Below are 12,593 nucleotides of genomic sequence, written 5' to 3' on the forward strand. Positions count from 1 at the left end.
GTTGTTGTTTTCTGACATTATGTTTTGCTCCCCTGTTCGTACAGAGTTGCATTTTGTATTTGACAATTTCCACGACTGGAAACGGCAGCGAACATGCTTCATGTTCGTCAGTCAGACCCATCAAACACGCCTATCTAAATTACATGCGTGTTTGACAAACACTATAAAGCAGGGATTTTTTACTCGTCGAACAAGTAAGGATTACACATGACTCGTTGTTCGAAGGTGTTTTCTGCGACAGAATTTGATTTGTGAAACTCAAAAAAAGCGAAACGCAGCGAGAAATACAACAAACCCAAAAACAACCACAGGCAACTTTGACAGTTCACTTATCTTTTTACAAAAACAAAGTACCTGTTGTTTTTGTAAATGTTGTAGTTCTCTCGTCACCTTCTTGGTGCTATCAGTTCTACAAATAATACAACAATTGGTCTTAACAAATGGCAAAAAACAAAAATTAAACAAATATGTATTAAAACTTAATGCAGTGTAGATAATTGTATAGTGAGGGCTTTACTTATTTATGTAAACAATAAATATTTTGTTAATACGATTAGAATGTGTAGATATTTAAATATAAAAACAAGCTTTGACAACTGTTAGAACCAAAAAGCGAAAAAAAAATTAACAGCTGTTTGAATAACAGTGTTGTTGTATGGTAAAAAAATATAGCAATGAACTTTAAAATAAATATGGCAGCTTTATATATAATGATTTCATAGCACTCAGCTTTTATATATCTATTTAATAGAATAGAGCTGCCATTTTGTTCAATTTTTCCAATAAGCTTTTTACCGTTAATCTTTAATTTAGTTTTAAATGTGAATTTTACAACTTTCTCACTTGATTTTTCAAAAATATGAGATTGTCTATCATAATTTTTAATATTTGTTAAGTTAATATGGTTTAAAATTTAATGTATTTAATAAATATCATATTTTTAAAGAGTAGTTATTGTAATTGCGGTTATAAGGGAATCGCAAACAATTTCAAAGCAGACGATTGATTCTTTAGCAGGTTCAATTCATCGGCTCTGTAAAGCAGTAATAAAAAATACGGGCTTTCCTTCAAAATACTGAGTGCCAGAACAACTAAGTTGCCATTGTTTTGTTAATACCATAATAATGAATACTTTTCAATTTCGGAATTTAATTAATTATGTTCTAATTTTTTGTTGTTAATAAAAGTAAATTAAAGTATATATTAATGAAATACTACAAAATAAAACTTCAACGAATTTAGGAAATGAAGAAAAAATTGGAAATTTCTTTAAGTTATATCTTGTACCTCGAATTATATTTAAGTTTAAATTTTGAAATTTTCGTTGGCTTTATCTTCGGTAATAGTTGACCAAAAACTTTTATACACCTCTATTAAAATGTAAGAAGTAGTAAAGAATTAAACAATTTCCTCATAAAAGATTACAAGTAATTTTACATATTATTATTAATTTATTTTCGTTTATTTCAAATCGTGTACGTACATAGTATATATAACCTATATATTTTATCATAATAATTATTCGAATATTTTACTTTCGCTTAAAATTCTAAAGAATTTTACTTAAATACTAAAAAAAAATCTGAGTTATAATCATACATTTTTATATATTGGCACATTACTTAACTAAAAACCTCCCATAAAGTTTTTGTTCATTCCCTAGCACTCTCCTCATGTACAATCATTCGCTCTCTGGCCCGGTATGCCACGTAGTTCTTGATTCAAAGTACGCAACAAAGGATGTTTGCCACAGCCGCATCGGCCACGGAAATCATCCAAATCTAAGGCCCAAACCATGCCGCCGCCTAATCTCATTTTTCTCACAAATTGAGACTTACGTCTTATATCATTGACATCATCGTAGGATACCCATTGATTACCGCTGTAGGCATAGGGACCAATTCTGCCCTGGGGATCGCGTATCACCGTCCAGCCGCCATTGCTGATTTGTTCACAGATTTCGTAGTAGGCCAAAAAGCCACCAGCTCGTGTGTATGTTCCGGCACGACCCGGACCCACCGATTTGTCGTTTAGGCTGCGGGCATTGGTGTCGGCCAAAGAGAAGGACTGACCATATAAAGGCATACCCATTATGAGTTTCTCTGGCGGTGTACCCTTCTCAATCCAATAGTTGATGCTAAAGTTGCCATTGAAATAGGGATTTTCATCACCTTCTACATAGTACAAGGGAGCCACATGACCGGTTTGTTTATCCCAATGTCCGTGGAAATCATAGGTCATGACCGCTATCCAGTCGAAATAACGCGACAAAGTGGGTACATCATAGCCTGCATCTATGACCTTTTTACTGGGCGACACTGCTGCTGATAGCAGTAAACCCTTGGGTTTAAATGCCGCCGAAAGTTCTCTTACCAGCGAAGCAAATCCTGCCTTTTCCGCAGACGAGCCCTTAGTGCAATCCACTTGCCAGCATACTGGATATTCCCAGTCCAAATCTAAACCTTCGAAACCGTATTTCTCACAGAAAGCCAAGACACTTTCAATAAACCGCTGACGAGCCTGAGGATCCAAAACCAAACGAGCATATTTACTACCCAAAGAATCATTCCAACCTCCAATGGCTACGGTAACACGTATACCCTTATTTTTATAGGCCACTACTCTTTCATAGAAACGATTGTCTATATCCGCCCAAGAATCATGGGTCTTAATGGTCAAAGCATTGCTGTTGAGCACAGCAAAACCGTAAACAATGTGTGTACAGAGATTTTCATCAATATTTTCGGGAACATATTTACCCTCACCCCGACGATACCAGGCCCAATTGGTAAAGTAGCAAACCACCTTGTACTGTTCATTGCTGCTTAGGGGTGGTGCGGCGGGTGTGGGTTTCGGTTTGGGACGAGCCACTGGCTTTTTATTGGGTGGTGCTATAGGTCTCTTTGTGGTTTTAGCTGGAGCTTTTGTGGTGGCAACTGGTTTGGTGGGCTTAGGTCTGGCTGCTGCTGGACGGTGAGTAGTTTGATCATCTCTTATCATGCACTTGACCGCTTGAGGCCAATCGCAGTAGTTATCATTCCAGTAAAGACCAGCAGGACATCTGAATTTATAGAAATTTTAGAATAAAAATATTGGACTAGCTTTCAAAATGTAACTTACTTTTGTTCCACCAACTCTCCATACTGACAAATGTAATATTTATTACAGTCTCTGTCATGAGGAGCATAGTTTCTACCCAAACATTCCATTTTAACCGGAGCCTGTGTAGGTTTTGTAGGTTTGGCCAGCATTTGTTGGGACTGCACCTGAGTAACAGAAGTAGGTTTGGGTTTGGGTTGTGTCATAGGTTTTGAACTGGAACCAGCAACTGAAATTGTTACAAATAACAAGAATGTAATTTAATTACTTCCTATTCATGTTAATTCTCTACTTACTCATTAGTTTATCTTTGGTTTCCAACATGCACTGGGGATGAGGACCTGGATAGTTTCTCAATACCCGGTTAATGGTCTTCAGCAAAGGATACGATTCACAATTGCAATCATTTTTGAAATCATCTAAATCTAGAGCCCAAATCATAGCACCTCCCAAGCCCATAGCCTTAACATATTCCGATTTATGGCGTATCATGGGAGCATCATCAAATGATACCCATTGGTCTCTTAAATAAGCATATGGGCCCATTCTACCACGGGGATCTCTAACCACATTCCAGCCTTTGTTGCGTATGTAAGAACAAATTTCATAGTATGACAGAAAACCTCGAGCACGAGTAGCTTCTCCCGCCTCACCGCCACCATAAGTTTGAGCATTCAGCTCATGATTTTTGGCCTCAGCCAAGGAGAAAGACTGGCCATACATAGGCATGCCCATAATCAATTTACTGCGATCGGCACCCTTTTCCAACCAATAGTTAATGGAGAAATTGGCATTGAAACCCTCGGTACCTTCGGGATGATCATACATAGGAGCCACATGACCTGTCTTCTTATCCCACTGACCATGGTAGTCATAGGCCATAACAGCAATCCAATCGAAATATTTCGTTAGTTTGGGCACATCATAGCCGGCATCAATAACCTTTTGATTTGGCGATACAGCAGCCGAGAGCAGCAAGCCTTTAGGTTTAAAAGCATCCGACAGTTCCTTAACCAAATCTGAGAATCCTTCCTTTTCATCTGAAGTACCCTTCTTACAGTCAACTTGCCAGCATACTGGATATTCCCAGTCCAAATCTAAACCATCGAAACCATACTTTTCCATAAACTCCATAACATGACGTATGAAACGAGCCCTAGCTTGTGAACTTCTTACTAAGCGAGCATATTTATCACCAGCCGAATCGTTCCAGCCTCCAATGGCCACCGTTACTTTTGTGCCCTTTTTACGATAGGCCGCAACACGTTCATAGAATTTGTTATCCAAATCGGCCCAAGAATCATGAGGTTGTATGGTCAAAGATTGGCGATTGAGCACGGCAAAGCCATAAACAATATGGGTACAAAGTTCAGAGTCTATATCCTCGGGTAAGTATTTTCCACCTCCCTGGCGATACCAAGCCCAGTTGGTAAAGTAGCACACGACCTTAAAGTCTTGTGTAGAAACAGCTTCTTCGCTAGATTCTTGTTCAGCAGTTACTACCTCAAAATCAGTTTCCTCAACATCATCATTGGGATCTACCACGTTTTCAATGCTACCCGAGATAGTTTCTTGTTCGCTGACACCTTGACCAGTTTCAATTTCCATGGGATATACTATTTCCTGAGAGTTTACCACTTCTTCCACAGATTCTGGCTCAGAAGGGGGAGTTAAACCAGCTGAAATGGAAAAAAATAATTGTTTGAAAAGAGTTTTGATTTATTTTTTTAGCAACGTACGTGTTGGTTCATGACCTGCGGGAGGATCTTTTAAAACATCATGAATTTGTGTTAGCAAAGGATGTACTCCTTCACCACAACGATTGCGGAAATCATCCAAATCCAAAGCCCATACCATTCCACCGCCCAAATCCAAAGCTCTCACCAATTGTGATTTTTTGCGTATCATGGCTTTGTCATCATAAGACACCCATTGGTTACCCTTGCGGGCAAATGGACCCATACGACCTTGTTTATCTTGTATCACCTCCCAGCCTTGATGTTTAACACGGTCACAGATCTAAAATTTATATATATTAAAGATATACATTTATTTTATTAATTATTTTGAATTATTTACTTCATAGTAGGCCAAGAAACCAGCTGCTCTTGTAAATTCTCCTGCTTTTCCGGGTCCTGGAGCCTTGGCATTCAAACCATTATTGCGTGTATTTTCCAAGGTAAATGACTGGCCATATAAAGGCATACCCATAACAATTTTACGTGAGGGAGCACCCTTTTCAATCCAATAATTCAAGGAGTAGTTCTAAGGAAAGTACAAAAAATCGTTATTTAAATTATATTCTTTTGTAGTGTTCCAAACTTACCGCATTGAAGTAATCATATTCATCTTCAGGATGATAATACAAGGGCGCAACATGACCCGTCTTTTTATCCCACTGGCCATGGAAATCATAAGTCATAACAGCTATCCAATCGAAATATTTCGACAGTTCCGGAACATCATAACCAGCATCGATTATTTTCTTGCTGGGTGATACGGCTGTGGAAAGCAGTAAACCTCTGGGCACAAACGCTTCCGATAGCTCTCTGACTAAAGCTGTGAAACCTTCTTTTTCATCGGGCATACCCTTTGTGCAATCCGTCTGCCAGCACACCGGATACTCCCAATCCAAATCCAAACCCTCAAAACCATATTTCTCCATAAAGTCCAAGGAATGTTTAACAAATCGTGCTCTAGCCTGGGGACTGCGTACCAAACGACTGTATTTATCTCCTTGAGAATCATTCCAGCCACCCAAAGCCAAACTGACCTTAATGCCCTTACTCTTCAAACCACTGACCCGAGTATAGAAATTATTATCAATATCAGCCCAAGAATCGTGAGTTCTTAAGATCAATTCGGAGTAATCCAAAACGGCAAAACCATAAACTACATGAGTACACAAATCAGCATTAATATCATCGGGTGTATAACGTCCTAAACCCTTGCGATACCAAGCCCAATTTGTGAAATAACACACCACCTTATAGTAACCATCCAAAGGCTGTAGCGAGGGTTTGTCCGTGGGATATGTAGGTCTCATGGAGGTGGTGGTAGGCTTGGCAGTTGTAGGTGCGGGCTTGGGTTTGGCAGGATTAATATCATTTGTATCACCTCCTGCTCCCTCATTGCTGCATTTTGCCGCATTGGGCCAATCACACTGACCCGAGGCCTCATTGAAATGCAAGCCAGGACCACAATCAGCTGCTTGCAAACGATTCCATAGGCAGAATAAATATTTCGAACAATCTCCTGGATAGGGAACTCTCTCCTCGCCATTACAAGGATCCTCGGGATTGGCTTTCGATTGTACAATTCTTAGGTATTTTTTCGTGGTAACACACTTGACATTTTCCGGCCAATCGCAGATTTTCTTAACACCATCCCAATGCAAATTGCTGCCACAGGAATTGGGCACCAACACACCATTAATGCATATATAGTATTGGCCACAATTACGATGGCTGTAGTACTCTCCTTCATTGCATTTAGCACTCATGGCGGGACGATGAGGTTTATTAGCGGCAGGTTTGCGTGTAGTTATGGGTTTCGTGGGTCTTGAGCTAGACCAATAGGAGGAAGTGGTAGTGCGTTTGGGTGGAGCTTGTGTTGTCTTTCTAGTGGTGGTAGTTCTGGCGGTAGAAGTCTGCCTGGGAGGAGGCTTGGTTGTTGATGAGGGCTTCTTTTTCACCGTACATTTTGCCGAGGCGGGCCAATCACAATTCTTATCATTATTATTCCAATGTAAGCCTCCGGGACAAAACTGTTGTCTAACTTCTCCGGCTACTATACATTGATAGTAAGCATTGCAGTTGGTGGGATCGGGATAGAAGTCACCAGATACACAATTTGAAGCTTGAATAACAGGTCTTACCACAGCTGGTGCTGGAATGGTGGTGGGTTTTTGAGTTATTTGGGTGGGCTTTTGGGTAACTGTGGGACGTTTGCTGGTGGTAGTAGGTCTGCGTGTGGTGCTAGTGGTAGTGGAAGGTGGAGACCACCAGATAGTGGAGGTCTTAGGCGTGGTAGTTGAGGTCGTTGTGGAAGGTGATTGCCAGGCCGGATTGGCTGTGGTGTGATCGTGAATTAAACCACCACCTGAGGAGCCATCACTACTAACTGTGGTCATAACGGGCGGTATGGGAGTAACTGGTACTGCAGGCTTAGCACAATTAACTCGAGTCGGTGGTTCACTGCTCTCACGACCCAAAGCTCGATTGATGGCCTTAAGTAGAGGGAAAGATTCACTGCAGCAGCGATTTTGGAAATCATCCAAATCCACAGTCCAAGCAGAAACACCACCAAAACCAGCATTAACAGCATATCTAGCTTTAGCCTCCACCGAAGCTGCATCCTCATAGCCCACCCATTGATTGCGGAACATGGCATAAGGTCCCGATTTACGTTCAGTATCACGACCTGTCAACCACTTCTGTTTGCGTATACGCTGACATATTTCATAATAGGCCAACATGCCCGGTTGTTTGGTAAACTCTCCAGCATCACCGGGACCAATAGCAGCAGTACCCTCACCCACCAACTGATTGCTATCTCGTTGCAAAGTGAAAGTCTGGCCATAAAAGGGTATGCCCATAATAATGCGCTCTTTCTTGGCACCCAATTTCAACAGCAATTGCATGGTGTAATCGGTATTATATTGAGGATATTTGTCGCCCTTGCGTCCATACAAAGGACTAACATGGCCCGTTTGTCTTTCCCAAGCACCATGATAATCATAAGACATTACCGTCATATAATCTACAATTTTGGACAGCTCAGGGAATTCATAGGCCTCGCTAATTATCTCCTTGTAACCAGAAATGGCCACACCCAATTTCAGTTTCTTATCCACCCTTTCAAATTCCGAACGTATCTCACGCAGTAATTTGGTCAAGTTGGGTTTATCACTAGCTGGTCCTTTGGAGCAATCACTTTGCCAACATTTGGGATAATTCCAATCTAAATGCAGACCCGAGAAACCATGACGTTGAAGGAAACCCACCAAATTGGAAGCAAATACTTTACGCTTAATATCATCAGCCGCCAAACGGGAATATTTATCACCAAAAGAATCAGTCCAACCACCCATGGCTATTAACACTGGAATACCAGTTGCCACCATGCGGCTATAGTATTGATTGTCAATATCCACCCAAGGATCAAATTCCTTAATATTAAGATGATCCGGATCCAAGGAAGCAAAGGAGTAAATAAGTTTTGTACACAAACGTTTGTTCTTCAAGTATTCTGGAACAAACTGGCCATCGGCTTTGCGATAGAAAGCCCAGTTGGTAATATAACACAAAACTTCGGGAGAATTATTGAAATTTTTGCGTGGCGGTTTGCCGTCTTTAATTTGGACCAAAGCTCCATAAGGTCTGGTATCTTCAGTGTCTTCGGCATCATCTTCATGTTCCTGGGAACGTACATAGGACAAGGCGCCATATGCAGTAAGCTTGTCTCTTACTTTAGCCACATCTTCAACCTGGTCGATTTGCGAGACCTCAGAAGCCTTAACCAGCTGTTGAAAGGGCGAATCCGAACGGAAGGGTTCTGGCAGCAAAGTTTCCACATAATCATTATTTTTATTGGGTATTATATAGGCGGCATATTTGTCAGAAACCGACCAGGCATCCGGTTGCTGGAAAGTTTCAACTTCAAACTCTGGCTCTGGTTCGGGTTCTTCTAAAACCAATTTCTCTGGCATGGCTTCTGCTACCAAAGAATCTCTAATACTGGCTGAATATTCCTCCTCTTCAATGAACTCATCATCTTCATCTTCGGGAAAAGACTCAACAGCGTCTCTTACAAAATGTCTTACGGAGGAAGATTCTTTCAAGTCTGCTATCGAACGGGTGCTAATGGTGGGTACACTTTCTACAGCACTGCGTAAAGGTAAGAATACTTCACCAAAAGTGGGAGCCATGCTTAAACGACTTAAGGGTTCCAAAGAATCATCTTCGGGAACGCTTTCTATTGCCGAGCGTACAAAACCAGGCTTATATTTGGGGGTATAATGCTCTTCGGGAGCCTCCAAACGTATGTGGGCATTAGTGTTTGAAAAAGAGCAGTATAACTAAAAAAAAACGAAAAGGAATTTAGTATTTTTACCAAGTATTTTTTTATAAAAGGTCGTGGCAATGGCGAATTCATACAATAAGAGCATTGTTTCGAAACATCCTGAATTCGCTCGAATTTGCCACTGCCACCTTCTTGTCAAGGCGAATTTATATACAAGGTGGTGTCGGTGGCGAATTCAGGAAAATACGAGCGAATTCATTAATTGTTTATATATGGAGTTTGACATTCAAAACCACTCTCTCATTGAATTCGCTCGTATTTGCCTGAATTCGCCAAAGACACCACCTTGTACATAAATTCGCCTTGCTCCTTGTTTAAATTCAAGGCGAATTCATATACCAAGAGATGTTGGTGGCAAATTAGGCCAATACGAGCAAATTCATTGACATTGACATTCTCAACAGTGAAAGAGTTCTTTCAAATGTCAAACTCCATATATAACAAATTATAAATTCGCTAGTATTTGCCTGAATTTGCCACACTACCTGGTACATAAATTCGCCTTGGTCTAAATTCAATTTGATTTTAACCGTTGAAAATCTAAAATTTTGACTTACCAGCAACACTACTGCCGTTAAAACTCTAAATTCTCTCATGACTAAGAGATTTTAAGAGAATTTTCCTTTCTCCTTTGTTTATTATTATTCCAATCGCTGTTTTATTCTATTGTGTTTGCTTTAATAAGTGGAAAATAAGATTTATTTATTACATTATTTATAGATCATGTTTTTTTGCATGTTTTGTGATTAAAATTTTTACACATTAAACAATACATTATTTTTTTATATTTTTTTAATTATTTATGATTAATTCTTTAGTTCAATTTTATAAGGAATGGCTTCATCATATGAATATTAATAAAGTAGTGTTTTCTGTTTTTGTTTATTTTATTATTATAGAGAATATCGTTTGACGAATTAGGAAGTACAATTTTTTTTTTGTTTAATAAAAAAGTTTTACTTTTGTTTTTTAAAATAATTAAGGTTAATGTAATGTTTGCGTGAGTTTAAGAGGGATTGAGAGAGAGAGGGAGAAAAAATGGTCTCTAATTGTTGTGATAAGATATAGAAAATTGTATTGAGATTTTTCAATTAATGCCCACTTTCTAATATTACGGTAACGATTATAAATCTATTTTCCTAAAGAATAATATAGTTAATTTCCCCCTAAATATGCTGACGAATTTAAAATTTTCCGTTTTAAAATTCGTTTTCTACAAGAAGTTTTCTTTAAAATATACAAAAACCTCCATTAGATTTGTTTTTCACTCAATATAACGGTTTATGGTTCTCTCTCTCTCTCATTTTATCTCCCGAGTTGCCAGCCTAAGTTTTTGTTTTCTACTATTGATGTTTGTTGTTCCTTCATTTTCTTTCACTTTCAGGACAGCCAGATGATTTCAATAAAAAATCGCTAAAAAATTAATTTTTAGTAGTTTTTGTTTGCTGTTATTTCTAGTTGTAAAAAATGTTTCTAAAATAAAATATCAAATAGAATTAACTATTTCAACTTTTATGTAAACAGAAGAAAACAGAACTATAAAATGTTTGTTAATTCTCTCTTTATTACTTACTAATTTTTGGATATTTTTTGAAAGTTTGCCAAAATAATTCAAGTCTCCACAACACAAACTAACTATTAAAATATAAATATGCATTGCATATAAATAAATTCAATGAAAATTATAACCGACTTCCGTGTAATTTAAAAATTACACTTATTTTTTTTTTATCATTCTTGAGTTTTCTCAACATAAAATTATTCTCTACCTTTAAATTCAATTCTACGACAAAAATACGAGTAAACAAAGTTCTTAAAATAAATAAAATTTTATATGAAAATGAAAAACAATAAAAAGAACTGGCACAACATTTAAAACAGACAGAAAAATATTCAATATTTTTTTTTTGTTTAAGGTGAAATTAAAAATTCTGGCCACGATTTAAAGGTTACTAAACAGACAGAAATGAGAGTTGAGGAAAAAAATTCAAAAATAAAATAAACTTTTGTGTAAAAAGACAATATACACAACAAAAAATAATAATTTTAAGCTGAAATAATAAAATAAAAATGAGCATATGAAGTGTTTGCAAAGAATTTTATGCAAAAAAAAAAATAAGAAATTTTTGAAAAATTGCCAAGATAACAAATGAAAAATTTTAAATATGTATTTACTTAAAATAAAATTGGAAAAAGTGTAACAAGTTGTTTAGAAAACTAAGCAGGTAAATAGAAGATTTCAATATAATTTATTAGCAAATACTGGTGTCAAGAATATGTCAGTTAAACAATATTTAAAACATATTTGTCTCGAATCTTTTGTTGTCAAAATATTCAAGAAATAATTCCTACATGCGTCTTAAATCTTTTGTTTCTAATTTGTTCAGGAAGTGCCCCCAACTTTCAATAATATCTTAACACTCATCCATCAATTCCCGATAAATTACCAGGAATTGCAGTTTTTTATTAGCCATAAAATTAAATGACAACAATGGTTTTAAAGGTGATTGAATTAATCACAATCAGACTTTAGGCCTCAGAAGTCTTTTGTTTATAAAATCATGACAATTTTTTTTGTGGCAAATTTGTCACTTTGTTTAAATTTTTGCCAACATGAATTACGCACGTGTGTCTGCTATAAACACAAAGGAATTAAGAACAAAAATAAACCATTTTATTTGTTTTAAATTAGTTTTATCGTTAAGTCGTGAAATTAATCATTGGTATTGTTAAAGTGATTGATTTGATTTCAAGATGTTATAATTGGATACGATTTTTTTATAATAAATACAGTTATTTTTATTTCCAGAACAAAGTCGTGCGTGCTGATGATTTAGGCATAAATTGTATTGTAGTTCCTGTCACAAAATTTCATAAGTTTCTGAGATAAAATTTAATTATCTTCAAATTTAGTAAAATTTTTTATGTTTCACTTAATTCCATTTCGTTCCTTTTACAAAAAGGCATCAATTTATGAATAATTTTAATTCAAGATCAAAGATCAAGCTGTTTTACAAGTTTAAACCAAATTTTTATCATGTTTCACATAATTCCATTTTGTTCCAATCATATATTTTAAGCTTTTTATTTGCATTTTCCTTTAATTGCAGCAAAATTAATAAAAATTAAACATTTTTTTAAATTTAAACCTTAATTTCCCAAGTTTCATTTTATTCCATTTTGTTCCAAGCTCAAATTTCTCAAATCTATTTTAAATGTTGCTATATATCAAAACTTAACAAAGAAAATTTAATTCTCTGAAAATATAGTAAAATGGTTAATGTTTCACTTAATTCCATTTCGTTCCTATTACAAAATGTCAAAAATTTATGAATAATTTTAATTCAAGAACATAGAACAAGCTTATTTACAAGTTTAAGCCAAATTTTTACCATGTTTCATTTAATTCC

At 36.7% G+C, this 12,593-nt stretch overlaps 1 protein-coding gene across 1 annotated transcript; it reads right to left on the bottom strand.

The window, feature by feature from the left end:
* Positions 1-1,431: 1,431 nt before the first annotated feature.
* On the bottom strand, positions 1,432-9,164 carry Cht10 (Chitinase 10). The gene is given in 5 exon segments (XM_065502063.1): positions 1,432-3,061; positions 3,121-3,328; positions 3,396-5,118; positions 5,179-5,364; positions 5,426-9,164. Coding segments are annotated over 5 exon segments (7,110 nt in total). The 5' UTR covers positions 9,029-9,164; the 3' UTR covers positions 1,432-1,671.
* Between the last annotated feature and the right edge of the window lie 3,429 nt (positions 9,165-12,593).

The sequence above is a fragment of the Calliphora vicina genome, chromosome 2 (genome assembly GCF_958450345.1).
Source record: "Calliphora vicina chromosome 2, idCalVici1.1, whole genome shotgun sequence".
Classification (NCBI taxonomy): domain Eukaryota; kingdom Metazoa; phylum Arthropoda; class Insecta; order Diptera; family Calliphoridae; genus Calliphora; species Calliphora vicina.